This window comes from Oryzias melastigma, linkage group LG6 (assembly GCF_002922805.2).
Source record: "Oryzias melastigma strain HK-1 linkage group LG6, ASM292280v2, whole genome shotgun sequence".
NCBI classification, from domain to species: domain Eukaryota; kingdom Metazoa; phylum Chordata; class Actinopteri; order Beloniformes; family Adrianichthyidae; genus Oryzias; species Oryzias melastigma.
The window spans coordinates 4644931-4659922 of record NC_050517.1 but is presented as its reverse complement, the minus strand read 5'-3'; the positions used below and the strand labels follow the sequence as shown (position 1 = coordinate 4659922).

Sequence of the window (14992 nt, the reverse complement as noted above, 5' to 3'; positions counted from 1 at the left end):
CCTTACGGAGACATTTTTACATCTTTACCCTGTTTTCTAAGACAAAGCTAGAATCTAGTAACACTAAGAAAAATCTTTGTCTGACTCTCTAGAGCAGAGCTGCTCAAACTTTATTGTCAAAGGGCCAAACTCTAAACAGAATCCCGAACCGTGGCCCAACTACAATATCTTTCTCCTTCAGCATCTACTGGAATTATTGTGTTAACAGTTGAAAAGTTAAAGATTTTGTGTTTAAGCGTCACTGACATCACCTCAGGTGTTAAAGGGTTAAAAGTACTGGAACTTTGAATTGGAGGAACTTAAAACAAACTTTTGGAGCACTTGTCTCCCTCTGCTGGCGGGACAAAGAGGAACAAATTCACTGGTCTGAACATCGCATTCATCTAAACTGGTGGATTAACCACAAAACACAGAATCTAACGAACTTTAGAGTTCAAACCTCGATTATTCAACGCTCTTCATAGTAGGATTCAAGGTAGTGAAGACTCAATTATGTGATTGAAGTTCTGCTCCAGCAGCTGAAATGTTTAAAAACACATTTAAAAACCAGAGACAGACACTATTAGGTTGTGCTTTTTTATTCAACACAGCAGTTTTAGTGTTGAAACAAATGTTTATGACATTAGTATAATAAAGTTAATAAACTTCATTATTTCTGCTGATCATGAAAACCATCTTAAAACACCAGAAACGTTTCATCTAACTTCCTTAAAAGATAATTTACTTTTTTAAAGAAACTGTTGGAGCATCAAAACAATCTTTTTTTTTTTAATGGTTTAACATTTCTTTCACAATCTTAAACTGTTATTGAGAAGTGTGCAAAGGCGAGCTGAGGTATTTCCACTGAAAGCGCTGTGCTCAGTGACTGTGTGCAGTCACGTCTTCAGGCCAGTACTCGTCTTTCATGTAGTGGGTTGACGAGGCGAAGCTGGGCTCACGCGGGACCCCTTCGTCTCTCAGCTGGTTCTCCATCTCCTGCTCCCATTCTCCTTCCACCAGCTTGTAGAGATCCAGAGCCGCCGTGGCGTCCTCCACTGAGCAGTGACCCTTCTCCCCAACCTGAACGACAGAGAAGGGTTTACACACCTGAAAGCAGTAAAGCTACACTTCATATATTTATTTTAAGGATGTTTTTACCTGAACGTTCCTGTTTAAGAGCTTCTTGGATAAAATTTTGAGGGAAGAACAACGACCACGGGGGAAGCCAGCCAGGCGGCGGAGGTGGCGTGTCATGCTCGTGTCTCTGACCATGTGGGCTGGAGGGAAAATGTCCAGCACCCTAAAATCGTTGTAGATGGAGTGTCCTATAATCACTTTGTCTTCAAGTATTTTGAGGATCTGCAGGAGAGACATGAAGCCAGGTCAAAGACTCATTTCAGTTTCAAACTAGGGAGAAATATCTCAGAAAAATTGATTTGATTTGCACTAACGATGTAACCATTCTTCATGAATCTGTAAAAATCAGATTCAAACTTGTCAATATGGTCATCGTTGGAGAAAATTTTGAAAAATCGATATTTCTTCATGCAGGCTCATTGTGAGAGTGTTTAGTGAACTAGCAGAAATCTGTTCAGATGTGCCGCCCTCCGGGGAAATTCCTGCAGCTCCTTCGGATTTAAACATTTCACACAAGTCAGTTCTGCTATGGAAGCGTTTGTGACTCAATTCTAAATTAAAGTCAAAACTGGATATGATTTTTCATTTTCACAACCTGCATTACTTGTCTCTTAAATAAAATGAAAAAACAATTCTCCAAACTGCTTTTTCTTCAACACTGCTCATTCTGTAACTTAATTAAAATGATAAAGAAAATGGGATTTGATATTTCATTTTCCAAAAGTTTCCTAGTAAATTTGTACCAATATTCATTTAGAAATATCAAATTTGAAAATTAAAATAACAAAAATTATTTTTCTTTCAGTCTTCATTGGCTTTGTCACTTTAATTTTGTCACAGAATGAGAAGCAAAGGAAAAGGAAAAGCCTCTCAGAGAATTGCTTTTCATTTTATTTGAGACAAGTTATGGAGTTACATTGTGAAAATGGAAAAACGTCACATGGAGCACAACATGAACAGAGTATGAAAGGATCTGTGATCATTTCAATATTATGTAGAATTGTTTATTTGTATTGAATCCTTTCTATTAGAAGGAAAAATACAGTTTGATGTAAGAAAACATACTTGGCCTTAAAATACCTTTAATTCAAAAATCCAAGACAGGGAAAAAATGAGACACGCAAAAATTAATAGCCAGAGGTCCCTCCCCCACTGGAGCCAGGTACAAAAAATATATATATTATATATATATAAAAAATATATATATTGTCTACCTTTTTTACTGTGTCTTCTCCCTTTTATCAACCTTTTTGCTGTTTTTTACTCCGTGACACTATCACAGAGGGAAAAAAACAGCTGATCAGCTGATTCACGGAGAAAAAAACAGTTTATTCACACTCAAAAGCGTGAAAGTTGATAGTTCTGAAAAAGTTTTAAAAATACTATTTTTGAAAGAGTTTAATAAAGTTTAGGAACTTTACTCTTACGCAACCAGCTAAAGTTACGATTTCCACCAGCTGCAGATTGATTCTGGCGCCATCTTGCGCGTGACCAAAGGCTCTTCAAAAAATCGAAGGGGGAAAAACTTTAAAACAGTGAATCAAATCGCAGCTTAACTGAATCATTACATCAGTAATTGATACTCTTTGAGAAAGATCCACATTTCTGATTAACCTCCACTCCACTCCTGAGTTTATTTACGCTCTACACAGACTGATTGTGCAAAATGAAATGATGAAGATCTGAACACAAATGTGGTAAACGAACCTCCTCCCTGGCCTCAGAGAATGGTGTGGCGTGGCGCATGTGATGCCTGCGGATCCCGCTCCAGCGTGTTCTAAAGTTTGTCACGGGCTGACAGGGTCTGACGTATTTATCATAGAGGACGTTGCCATGGTAATCCAGGATGCTGCAGCGGCCCAGCTCACTGACTCGTCCGCCCGGGCCCGTCCCCACCATCTCACAATCCAAAGCCACCACAGAAGTGGGGCAGACGCTGGGGCACGGCGAGCTGCGACCGCTGGCGGGAGGACTGCCTTCAGAGAACCCACTGTCCACCTCCCACAGGTCCCTGGAGGCTGTCGTTATCGTCTGTCGCTCAGGACGATTTTGGCTACTTGAAGGTACAGCTGGTCCTCTCTGGTCTGAATCGGCTCCATCGTTTCCTTTGGATAGCTTACTTACATCAGATGATCCGTCTGCGATTCCTCCATTAGTTGTTTTCCTGTCGGGTCTCCTCATTTGGAGCCGTTTTTTCCGGGCTAAGCCGTTCTCTCTGGCACGGATCAGCATGGCCTTCTTTAACAGATACCTGTAGTTACCCAGAAGGCCCGAGGAGCGCTTGTCATTCCTCTTTGGTGGTCCTGTCATCTTTAATGGTTGTGGTCACATCTAAGAAAAGGGAACAACACTCATTAACATGTCACACGCGTCAGAATGAGCTGTAAATAAAAATGATTGGAAGTGCAGCAACATATAAACTAGTCCTGGAGGAAAGCAGCTGGTCTTTACCGAAACAACACACCACAACATAACGTTTACATTTACTAAACACGAGATGTACAGAGCACAACATCCTCGTACAAAGATATTCTACTGTTCTAACGAAGATAATAAACATATTTAAACGGATGACATCATTTGTGGACGCCTCGCAGCGAGCCTCAGAAACAGCGCTAACATGCTAGCTACAGTCATACTAACGTGTCTCGAAGAAATATCACAGCAATAAAAACTGGGATGGCGGTGTGAACACTTCATTTTCTAAAAACGACCCAAAATAATGTAAGAATTAGCTTACACTAAACACAGCCGGCTTTCCTCCCTCTTCAACACGTGTAAAGAACATGTCTGGACAAACCACACGAGGCCTGTTCCTGATTGGCTCGCCGCTCTTCTTCGACTTGAACCTTCTCACCGCAGCACACTGAAATGAGCTCAACATCGCCCCCAGTGGCTGATGAGGTTCAGCGCAGCAGAACTATGGTAGCAATAAGGAAGGTATTCCATTGTAGAAACAAGGGGGTAAAAAAAACATCTAAAAATCTTTAAACTAATTCACTAAGACGCTGAATTTAATTTAAATATAGTAAAATTAATAACATTAGAATTTCAACAACTTTCACAGTATTTTTTAAAGAATGTTATGTCAGATGTTATAAATATCCAAATCACTTCCAACAATGAAAAACGTATTCAAAGTTGTTTTTCTTTTTCTGAAACCCTTGTGCTATCTATCCTAAGCATGTTTACATTATAAGTGGGGTCATCTGGACTCCACAAGACAGCAGACTTAACGTTCTTTTTCCAAGGATTTTTTTTATCTGCACTGGTGTCTGTGGCAGACATAAAATCCTGTCCACCTTTGTCATGAGAGGAATCCCACATCAATATAACGGTCGGGTCATCTGGACCCCATACCCAGCCATCAAGGCTAAGGGGACCCCATATGGGTTGAAAGTGGGCAGGAAATGTGAGTCCTGATTGGATTTGTCTGCAGTTTCTGTGGTGTCCACACCTGTTTTTGCCCACAATGGCTTAAGTGGGCACTCAGTGGGTTGGCTCGCTACGCTAGCTAGCCTCCCAGTGGACACAGCTCTACTGTAGTGAGCTAGCAAACTCTGCTGTATAAAGCCAGCAAGCTCTGCTGTATTGAGCTCGCGAGCCTCACTCTAGTAAGCTAGGAAGTTCTGCTGTAGCGAGCTCCGCTGTCCACCAGGCTAGCATAGCAAGCCAGCCCACTGAGGCCAATGTGGGCAAACACAAGTGGGGTGACAAAAACCCATTCGGGTCCACATTTCTACCCTTTTAAAGCATATGGGGCCCACCTGATCTTGCTGGCTGGGTAAGAGAGCATAAATGTTTGCTACCGTTAAGAACAAGCTCTCTCATGATCATATTGATTTGGTCAGTGTCTTCAATCCTTTATACTGTTAGTCTTCTGCCCTACCTGCCTAAACACACCTGGTTTCAAAGGTGGTCACTGCAACAACTCCATAGCATTTTAGCAGCTTTGCAGAAAACATCCTGGTCCAGAGAAACACTGCACTAAAACCCAGCATCAAATTTAGTTCATTTTGAAAGCAAACATCTAAATTTCACAAGTTAAAAAAAAAAAGTTACAAAAAGTGCTGACAGTTTCATCTTTTGAAGAGGAAGAATAAAGTGGTCATAAACATCACTTTAGTTTTGTGGGCCTTTTTATTTCACAATCCTTCCATGTGTAAAAAAAAAAAAAAAAAAAGAAAAAAAGAAAAAGGACCAGTTACAAAACAAGGAAAATCCCGTGATGGCGATGACATCTAAAGCAACAGCTGATCAGAAACTGACATTAAACCAAAGTGCATCAGTCTGAGGTGTAGTAGACAGACCAAAGAAAGAATTTTTGTTTCACCCACAGAGCTGCCCCTCGTTCCCCAAGATAAAAAAGCTCAGATTTAACTTTGAGGCCACTATCTGTCCACAGAATTCCCAGAGCAGCAGAAGACCAACGGAAGGAAAACGTCTTTATGGACTTCGGCTCCACAGCATTCTGCAGTTCACTAAAATAGTGGATATAATTTAGTTCTTCTTCCCCCAATCCCATTCCTCCTGTTGATGACGTGTGTGTGTGTGTGGTTTCAGTTCTTGTTTGGACGTCTTATAGCTCCGACTTCTTCTTCTTCTTAGGCTCTTCCTGCATCACTAACGGGTTGGAGGCCTCCCTCTTCAGGTATGAGATGAAGTCGCTGACCTCCCGACCTCCCTGCAGAGAGACAGGACAGTCAGCAGAGAGCACAGCAGCTCGGCTCCGAGTGCTGAGGACACACTTACTTCATATCTCTTTGGGGACATCTTACGGCCGGCTGGGGAGAAGTAGATCGTGGGGAAACTACAAAAGCAAACGTTGAAAGACAATAAAATAAAGTTGGATTTTATAGCTTCAGAAAGTATTACGCAATCCTCGCAGCTTTAAGATAGAGGCTGGAGATGACCCACCCGCTGACTTCATATGGCGATGGAACGTCATTGGCTGTAGCATCCATCTTTGCTATGACAACGTTGGGATCATTGGCGAGCTGCAAAAACAAGATGATGTAAGAACTGAGATCCAGCTTCCTCTCCTTCAGTCTTGATATTTTTGCTTTAATATCCGTGTAGAGAGGAGGAGACGAACCCTTTTCCTGTCACGACCCGACAATAGTCACCGACACATTTGCGGAGAGGCTCACCTTTTCTCCCAGCTCGTTGTATTTGGGCTCCAGGTTCTTGCAGTGCCCGCACCACGGAGCGTAGAACTCAATCAGCACGTCTTTGCTGTCGTCGTTGACGATGGAGTCGAAGTTCTCAGCCACCAGGACCTGACAAGGACGAGGAGTTACAGCACATGTCCAAGTCAAGGTCCGGGGGCCGGATCCGGCCCTCCAGGTAGTTCTATCCGGCCCTCCAGATCATTTTATGTTATTGTTATTAATGGCCCGATGTTATCTTAAGCAAATTTCTAACTTGTATCATTTTTACAAAATATAATTTAATGGAGAGTAAAATATTGAAAGTTATTTAAGGTTTAAGTTGATTTATTCTGGAATAATATTCTTGCATTTTTATTATTCATAATTATGTTAAAAAGTTACGGTTTTAAAGTTTAAAAATGTAGTTTTAGTGTTCAATAATTGTTTATCCTGTTCGGCCCGTGACCTAAGGTTTGTTTTGGATTTTGGCCCCTTGTGCGATTGAGTTTGACACTGCTGGTTTACAGGGTCTGATGGGATCATCAGCACCAGTACAGCAGCTGAACTGGTTTGATTAATGTTCATGAGTCCGTGTTTTTGGAGCATAGGGATAATCCCGATGAAGCCTGAACCAGCTGACGTGACGAGGGCGGTTGCTCCCACAAAGAGTGTTAATATCTAGTAATGCACACTTCAAAAGGCATTATCTGCTCATATCATGGTCACTTACAAAAGGAATAAATATTCAATTGATTTTCACTACTTTATTCTTGTTATTTTTTCAGTTTAGACCACAAAAAACAAACCATTTAATTAATTAATTTTGAGTTTACAGGGTTAACACTTTTGTTTAGAAATACATTAAGATTTTACATTTACATTTTGAAAATATTCATATTAATCTGATCCAGTTCACATACTGTAAAATGTATCAGTGAAATAATGAGATTATTAATATCATCCAGTGTTACTTGGATTCTCTAAAGGAGAAGCTCTAACTAAAATGTCAAATCTACACCTGGTAGCCAATCAGAACAGAGTATTCACCTAAACCATGGTATGATGATAAAATATCAGCTTGTCAAGAAGAATTAACTTCATTAGCTCCAATCAAAAAGACATGGTGGTTTTACTGTAGTTAATGGTAAAAACACAGTTTGAGTTGATGTATGCTAAATGTCATCATTTGAACATCTTTAAGGTCAGAAAAGGTCAACCAAGGTTTCATCTGTCAGTGTTGAAGTCAAATTTATTCCAACAATCTGATCCCCAGAACGACTCAAATCCACTCTGACATACGATAAACTGGAGCTGTGTGACTGAAGGAAGGACTGAAGAAGCCTTACCTTAACGGGCCCGTCGTTGTCCTGTGGAATGGGCTCTGACTTCAGGTAACGCTTCAGCTTCCCATCAAAGTAGTCCTGCAGGAAACGCTCCAGAGCTTTCCCGTCACGCCTGGAAGAAGAAAGAGAAGTGGATGTAAACCAAACCGTCTCCAGCCGTCAGCTTCCTCACGGGTCACCAACATCCTTCAAAGCAACTTCACAGCACGGCAAAGACCGAGAACCTCCGTCAAGTTACAAGGATGTCTGTGTCAAAACTCCACATTTCAGAAGAGACTGACTGAAGTTACACAAGATAAAGTCTCAACAGATCCGCCTGATCCATCTTTACATAAAGAGAAGATCAAAACAATCAATGCTGATATTTTCTGAGCTTTATTAAGCATACGTTGATTCTCTGAAAGAATGAGGGGGAAGGAGCTCATATCCAGAGCATCCACAAATCTTAAAACTGTGTCAATAGTGCCTCCATTAAGGCTAAAACAAATGATTATTTTAATAGTCCATTAATCGACTAATCAAGGACTAATCGACTATTAAAATAGTCAACAACAAACAAACTATTAAAATAGTTGATTAGCTGACTAATCGACGACTAATCAACTGATCAATAGATTAAAATAGTAGATTAAATTAAAATGGTCGATTAGTCGACTAATCAACGACTAATTGACTATTAAAACAGTTGATTAGTGTCCTAATCGCGTCAGCCCGAGCCTCCATTGGTGCATCCTTTGATCTCCACTCACGAGAACTCCTCCGTCATGACGTATTTGTCGCCCTTGGCGGTGCGGATGGCCACCACGGGCAGCTCTCCTGAGCTGCTGCTCAGACCGAACTCCGACACTTCGTGGCTGAAGGCGTTCTTGTTGGCCACGGCGAAGTTCAGCTGCTTGCCCTGATCCAGGAAGCTCTTGGCCACCTTCATCACTCTAAGATTTCAGACAGTCAAAGGTTGAATTGTGGGGAGGATCAAATAGAAGCAGACGTTCAGTTACTTCTGACAGTGTCTAAGCTTCTGTTGAAGACAGAAAAAGGCAGGACGCTCACCGGTTCCTCCAGTAGTTGGAACCTTTAGGGTTCTTTTCGTAGTCCACCTCATAATAAGCCACCAGCAGATCTTTCCCTTTCAGCTGATCTTTGTTTTCGTTGGTCATGTGAGGACAGATTCCAAAGCTGAGAACGGAGAGAGGAAAGCGTGACAACCTGACATGGAGCGCTGCGTGCTGCACAGACATGAGGGATCTGGAGGACTCACATGTTCTCCTGGATAAACTTCTTGATTTTGTTGCTGGTGAATTTGTCTTCTGTGAATTTGACGGAGTTGTCTTCAAACTTGTTGTTAAGGCGAGGCGGGCGGAAAAGGACAACTCCTCTGAACACAGAAAATATCAGTCATTGTAAAACCAATTTAAGCTCAATAGATCAATAATCGATTCAGAAAAATATAGATCGATTTAGCACATAAAGCTAAAGTCCATTAGCTTGATGCTAACGTTTAGTGGGATTTCCCATAGGACAGCTAAAGCTAACACTCGTTTGACCTAAACATACATTACTGAATAAATAAACATCTTTATAAACTCACAAGCAGGAATTTTATTAACTCTTAAGGAAATATTTTTTAAAGTAACCATTTGTGGTCTAAAGCAGGGGTCCCCGGACCATGACCCGCGGGCCGGATGTGGCCCACCTCCACGAACACTATCAGAGACATCGTTTTTTTCCCTCAATCTGGCCAATGGAGACCCTCATAGAACGTGACTTTTTATTCCACCCTTCTGCAGTCTGACAGGAGAGGATAGAATATTTATTGCTTTAACAGTGATTCACTTTTTCTTTACTATTTTTCTTCCGTACGTTTTTTGGAAGTCCATAACTCTTCAACTCTTTCAGCTATTAAAATATTCAGCTCTTTTTATGCATACTTTCTTCTTCTGGAATAGGCTATAACGTGATCTCCACCTAGTGGTCAAACTGAAACGTCCTCCAGGAGAAGCAGAACAATGTTTCCAATGTTAATGATCTGAACATTTTAGTTAGAACTTCTCCTTTAGAGAATCCATGTAACTCTGGATGATATTAACAATCTCATTATTTCACTGATACATTTACAGGATGTGAACTGGATCAGATTCATATGAATATATTCAGAACATTTAATAGACTTCTTAAGTATTTCTAAACAAATGTGTATAAATGTGTGAACTCAAAATTGAATTTAAGAATCAAAAGAATTATATGTATATAAAAATATATATCCAGAATCTCTCATGAATCAAATTGAATCGTTTCTGGAAATTTGAATCGATTCGCAGCCCAAATGTTACCACCATGTCACAGGAGATAAGCTTCCTCTTGCACTCACTCTTCATCGATGCCGTTGCTCTTAAGAAGAGCCTCAGAGTTGGTGTGGGCAAAGCGATAGTCGTCCCTCAAGGCGCTGGCTGCCTTCAGGAACTCTGCCTGCGACGTGCTCTGATCAGAGAAGAACCCTGGGGGGACGAACGATCACATCCACATCAGGAACCGTCTCCATCACTCAGATTCTGCAGGTTTCAGCTCAATCAAACTTCCTTTGAACATTTAGCTGGAAAAAACGTCACTTCTAACAAGCAGCTCAAATGTGAGCTGCTCTTTATGTGGAGTTTTCTCAAGTATTCTTGTTGTCAAATATGTAACTTTGCACATAGGGGTGCAAATAATGTGTGTTAGAATGTCCTTTCCAAGTTCACTCATGGAAAAAGCTGTTGTGACTTCAACATACAAGGAAGGGAGCCTGAGAGTTCATTTCTGCACATTTAATCTTCTGACTTCCTTAAGATGCTCACACTATAATTCTCAGTTTCTGTAGAATGGTATTTGGGCTAGTTTTATGTAAAACAAGCTTTAGAACATCATTATCAGATCTGGCAACCGAGCAAGAGGTGAACTTTTCCCCAGAACTAAAAACAACTTCTTTATGCAGCTTAGAACAGACCAATATGAAAGGAAGTGGGAGACAAAACACTAAACTCACCAACAACGCCTGCATCTTGATCTCCAATGAACTTCTCAAAGTCAGCGTCCGTCTTGAGCTCCACAGAAGCTGGGCCGGCCTGCTTCTTTAGGAAACTGACGATCCCATCTTCAGAGAAGAAGAGCAGCTTTAGATACAATTTTATTTATTTTTTAGAATTGGGACAACAGGTGTGAGGCGAATACCTGCACTCCTGGGACCATCATAGGGACCAGATTCCTCTCCATCTCTGAAGATCTTCAAGGTTGGGTAGCCGCTGACGCCATATTTGCTGCATGTGTTGCTGTTGGCAGTGCAGTCGACCTAAATGGGAGGGAAAAAAAGACTTAATGAAGCTCTGAGGAGAATACTGAAGAGGGAAAGGCTAAAATGAAGAGGATTGTGCAAGACCTTAGCGAGTGGAACGATGCCTTTCAAGCGCGTGGCTGCTGCCTCATACTCAGGGGCTAGTCGTTTACAGTGACCACACCTAAAGGGAAAAGATATGAGGGTGGCAAACAAACGACACCTCAGCTTTAAACTCTAAGAACAAAAACAAACTCACTATGTGAAATCTGACACAGAGAGAAGCCTAAACAATCTAAATGCAGGAGTCAAACAGATCATCTTTCACGTGTTTGGATTAGCAATATTTACTCTCAAAAAACGGCAGTAAACATTCACAACAACGCCTGGCTGCAAAATATATTTCACTTTACTTTTTCACAAGTTTTTTTGTTTTTAACACACTTTGTTAATAGAATTGCGAGGATCAAAGTTAGTAAAACCAAAAAGAATGTTCTTCCAAGTTAGGAAAAAAATGGGGATAGATTTTAGTTCTGATAATAATTGACATTTTGTTCCTAATTAGTTTAATGTATTAACGATTCTTCAAAATGTTCACAAAATGTACAGTTTTTATTAAAATCTCTTTTAAACCTTTGTATGTATTGATTAGTTGGATACAATATTTATATTTTTAATGAAACCTCTTTGACCTTGTTGTTCAACAGAAATTTGTTTGGCAAAAGCCAAACTTTACCCAATAGATATTTAAAGTGAAAAGATTTTTTAAGCTTTATTTACAACTAAGTTACATTACACAGAACTGCAATGTTAATGGAAACAACATTACAAACAACAATTACCCAACATAACATATAAGACATACATAAAACAACATAGAAGAGGCATAATAATACACATTAACATAAGAAAATTAATAAATAACTTAACTTTTGTTAGGGGTCCTCATTAAATTTATATTTCTTAACAAAACTAAGTAATTTCAAGCCATTTTTCTTTTTTATATAATCAAGTGACAAAATAAAAACAGAGCTCTTTGTGAAACGTATTAAAAAGTGGTTTGGTCTTCAAAAATGTATTTTTGTGAATAAAAAGCTTTCCTTGCAATAGCAAGAAATTAAGACTTTTTTCAAAGAACTTTAAAGTTTAAATATTTTTATTCATTTAATATCATTTAACGCTCTTTTTCTGTTTGCCCTCTTGTTTATTCCGTTTATGTTTGTATCTTACATTTTGTTAATAAAGTAAAAAAAAAAATATTCATTCAAGTTTGGCACAGAGAAAACACGTCAGACTTTCCGTGGACCAATAGGAAAAGGACACCAAAACTTCATTAGCCAATCAGAGGATTACAACAAACAAAAGCCACGCCCCCCAACTTCCTCGTTGCTGGTTTACTCAGATTTGAGCTAATATGTTTGAAAATGCATGCTATCAAAAAATCTAACATACAATGTAAATATAAATGTATCATTTAAATTTATTTTTTAGATTTTTAGTTGTAATAATCACATACAATTTAAACGGACGCAATCTGAAATGCTACCATTGGTGTCCAAGCTAATGAGCAAAGCGGTTTAATGACAGTGACGGAAGGGAAACGCGTTTCCTTTATATTTATTAAGATAATTAATTCATTTCTGCAGACAAAACTCGCGTGAATGTGAAGCTAAACGCAGCGTTTCCTGCGTTTGCTAACACGCCGAGGCTCCGCACCGGAACGCAAGACGGCAGGACTCACCAAGGCGCAAAGAATTCCACCAGGATGAGATCGTGATCTCCAATCCGGCTTTCAAAGTCATCATCCGTGTAGTCGAGCACGTCGCTGGCCCGAGAGAGCGCTGCCAGAGCGGCTAAAAAGATCAACCTTAGCATCTCTCACGCTGCAGTCCACTTCAATGGAGCAAAAACGATGCGAGGGTTCGCGGCTGTCCTGTGTCGGCTCGTTCTGACAGCGTGACCGTCAAAAGCTGCACGGTCCTCAGGTAAGGCCGGCGCAGAAAACGATAAAGAAAGAGAAAGGAACAAGAGCCGCGGAGGATCTGCACAGCCAGCGGGACCGCTTCTTACCAGAGTGTGGCAGCCTCTCATTGGTCCACTCGCCACGTCACTCTCCCAGCATTGGCCAATCAGCAGCAGGAATAGAAGACTCGCGGAGTTTTCTAACCAATCAGCTCTGGGCAAGAATCACAACTCCTCTAACACCCGGAAGTGATGATGATTTCTGACCAGAATTGGTCGTTTCTTCATGAGGTGGAAACGTTTTGAGGTGAAGGAGCACCTGCTCAGGTGTAGATTTAATAAAGTACACTGTTACAAAAGCACAAAGTGACTTTGTTTAATAGAGTAGTGAGATAGTTTGAAAGGTATTAATTTAAGGAGGATTATCTTTTTTTTTTTTTTACTTTATTAACAAAATGTAAGATACATACACAGAAAACATGAACAAAAGGGCCAACAAAAAAGAACATTGAATGGTAAAAGAGAAAACAAAATAAGGTCAGGGTTCAGAGCACGCTGAACAGATCACAAATTAAACAAAAAATAAAGCCAGATGGTTTATTAATTGTCCAAACCTTTCTTTTTAAATAGCGTACAGCGGTGGTGTCAAACTCAATCTCACAAGGGGCCAAAATCAAAAACACACCTTATGTCGTGGGCCGAACAAGATAAATATTTATTGAAGACTCTAAAACTACATTTTTAAAACTGTAACTTTTTAACAGAATTATAAACTAGATATATAGCATTACCTGTGATAATGCTGGCGCGAATGATGAAAGCTGAATTTGGCCGCTGACGATGCTAGTACTGATAGATGAAAATACTGAAAATGATAGCTAAAAACGCTGAAGCTGATAGATTAAAACACTGAATTTAATAGCTGAAAAGGCTGAAGATAATAGCTGAAAACGCTGAAGCTGATAGCTAGCTAAAATATAGATAAAATATATTAGCTACAAGCCCAATTAGCCTAAAAACTTAAAAAAAAACTTAGGTTAGTCAAAACAGCTAGCATCTAGCTGAAAAAATAAATAGCTAAACTATCCTGAAAAACTGAAAAAAGTCCTAATTAGTAGAAACAGCTAGCATGTAGTTGAAATATTAGCTGAACTCCAAAACAGCCCATAAAAAAACGTACAAAGAAAAGCATAAATTAGCAAAAACAGCTAGCCTGTAGCTGAAATATTAGCTGAACTGCAAAATAGCCTAAAAAATCTCAACAAATGCCAAAATAGTTCAAAAAGCCAGCATGATGCCAATTTTTTAAACTTTAAATCATTAACTTTTGAGTTATGAAAAATAAAAAAGCAAGAATATTATTCCAGAATAAATCAACCTAAACCTTAAATAACTTTCAATATTTTACTCTAAATAAAAACACATTTTGTCAAAATTATACAAGTTAGAAATAAGCACAAGATAACATCGGGTCATTAATAACAATAAAATAAAATGATCTGGAGGGCCGGATAGAATTACCTCCAAAAAATCCCCAAAATATGTTTAAAACAAAAACAAACATCAGGAATAATGTGTTTTTTACCTAATGAAGTACACCATAATTTAAAGAGGAGTTAAAGCTGCTTTACAAACACATTAATCTCTGACTTTAAGACAGGGGTCGGCAACCTTTAACACCTAAAGAGCCATTCAGGTCCATTTCTAACCAACTGCAATCCAGTAGTAGCCATAAAGTCTGATTTCACCCGTTATAAAATAAGACACTGATTTGTATTCTTGTTACTATTATGGTTATTTATGCATTGTCATAAATAAAACACAAACACAAAGAGAAAATAGCCTTTTTTTCTATATATGAAGTAGTTTATAAGTTGACAGAAGTTCACATGACTTCCTTTCAAAATAAAAGACACCTTGTCCCATGTAGGATAATCTCACTGCAGAAACTGTAATAGTAGGGAGTGTAATGTCAGCCATGATATTTAAAAAGAAAACTATAAAAATGTTATTATTTTGTTTGTGTGCATCTCACCTAGAAATTTGTAAATATAACTAGCTAAAATTGAATCAGAGCTAATTATAAGTGGCCCTTTCCAGATTTTTCAGACCATTTG

At 39.4% G+C, this 14992-nt stretch overlaps 2 protein-coding genes across 3 annotated transcripts; both read right to left on the bottom strand.

Annotated features, from left to right (window-relative positions):
• Positions 1–562: 562 nt before the first annotated feature.
• Positions 563–4014, bottom strand: isg20 (interferon stimulated exonuclease gene). Of its 2 annotated transcripts, none has more exons than XM_024281095.2 (4): positions 3857–4014; positions 2824–3447; positions 1138–1338; positions 563–1059 (listed from the first exon to the last, which is right to left on the bottom strand). In XM_024281095.2, exons 2-4 carry the CDS (start codon positions 3424–3426, stop codon positions 859–861), a joined length of 1005 nt encoding a protein of 334 aa, XP_024136863.1. In that variant the 5' UTR covers positions 3427–3447; positions 3857–4014; the 3' UTR covers positions 563–858. The 2 variants fall into 2 exon arrangements, with proteins under 2 accessions (XP_024136863.1, XP_024136864.1); XM_024281096.2 differs by having other exon boundaries at positions 3760–3964.
• Positions 4015–5233: 1219 nt separating this feature from the next.
• pdia3 (protein disulfide isomerase family A, member 3) lies at positions 5234–12998 on the bottom strand. Its single transcript, XM_024281097.2, has 13 exons — positions 12655–12998; positions 11019–11097; positions 10814–10931; positions 10629–10736; positions 9978–10104; positions 8868–8984; positions 8660–8785; positions 8359–8541; positions 7613–7721; positions 6267–6395; positions 6034–6113; positions 5869–5926; positions 5234–5800 (listed from the first exon to the last, which is right to left on the bottom strand). The coding sequence occupies exons 1-13, from the start codon at positions 12786–12788 to the stop codon at positions 5696–5698; spliced, it is 1473 nt and encodes a 490-aa protein (XP_024136865.1). The 5' UTR covers positions 12789–12998; the 3' UTR covers positions 5234–5695.
• Between the last annotated feature and the right edge of the window lie 1994 nt (positions 12999–14992).

Bases quoted from the DNA above. Each gene is read 5' to 3' on its own strand.
- pdia3 (XM_024281097.2), bottom strand. From the start codon at position 12,788: ATGCTAAGGTTGATCTTTTTAGCCGCTCTGGCAGCGCTCTCTCGGGCC. The intron at 10,737-10,813 runs GTATTCGCCTCA...TCTTCTCTGAAG, and splicing joins TGATGGTCCCAGGAGTGCAG to ATGGGATCGTCAGTTTCCTA. The intron at 5,801-5,868 runs GTAAGTGTGTCC...GTCTCTCTGCAG, and splicing joins TGTCCCCAAAGAGATATGAA to GGAGGTCGGGAGGTCAGCGA.
- isg20 (XM_024281095.2), bottom strand. From the start codon at position 3,426: ATGACAGGACCACCAAAGAGGAATGACAAGCGCTCCTCGGGCCTTCTG. The intron at 1,339-2,823 runs GTTCGTTTACCA...TCTCTCCTGCAG, and splicing joins TCTCTGAGGCCAGGGAGGAG to ATCCTCAAAATACTTGAAGA. The intron at 1,060-1,137 runs GTAAAAACATCC...TCTGTCGTTCAG, and splicing joins TCTTAAACAGGAACGTTCAG to GTTGGGGAGAAGGGTCACTG.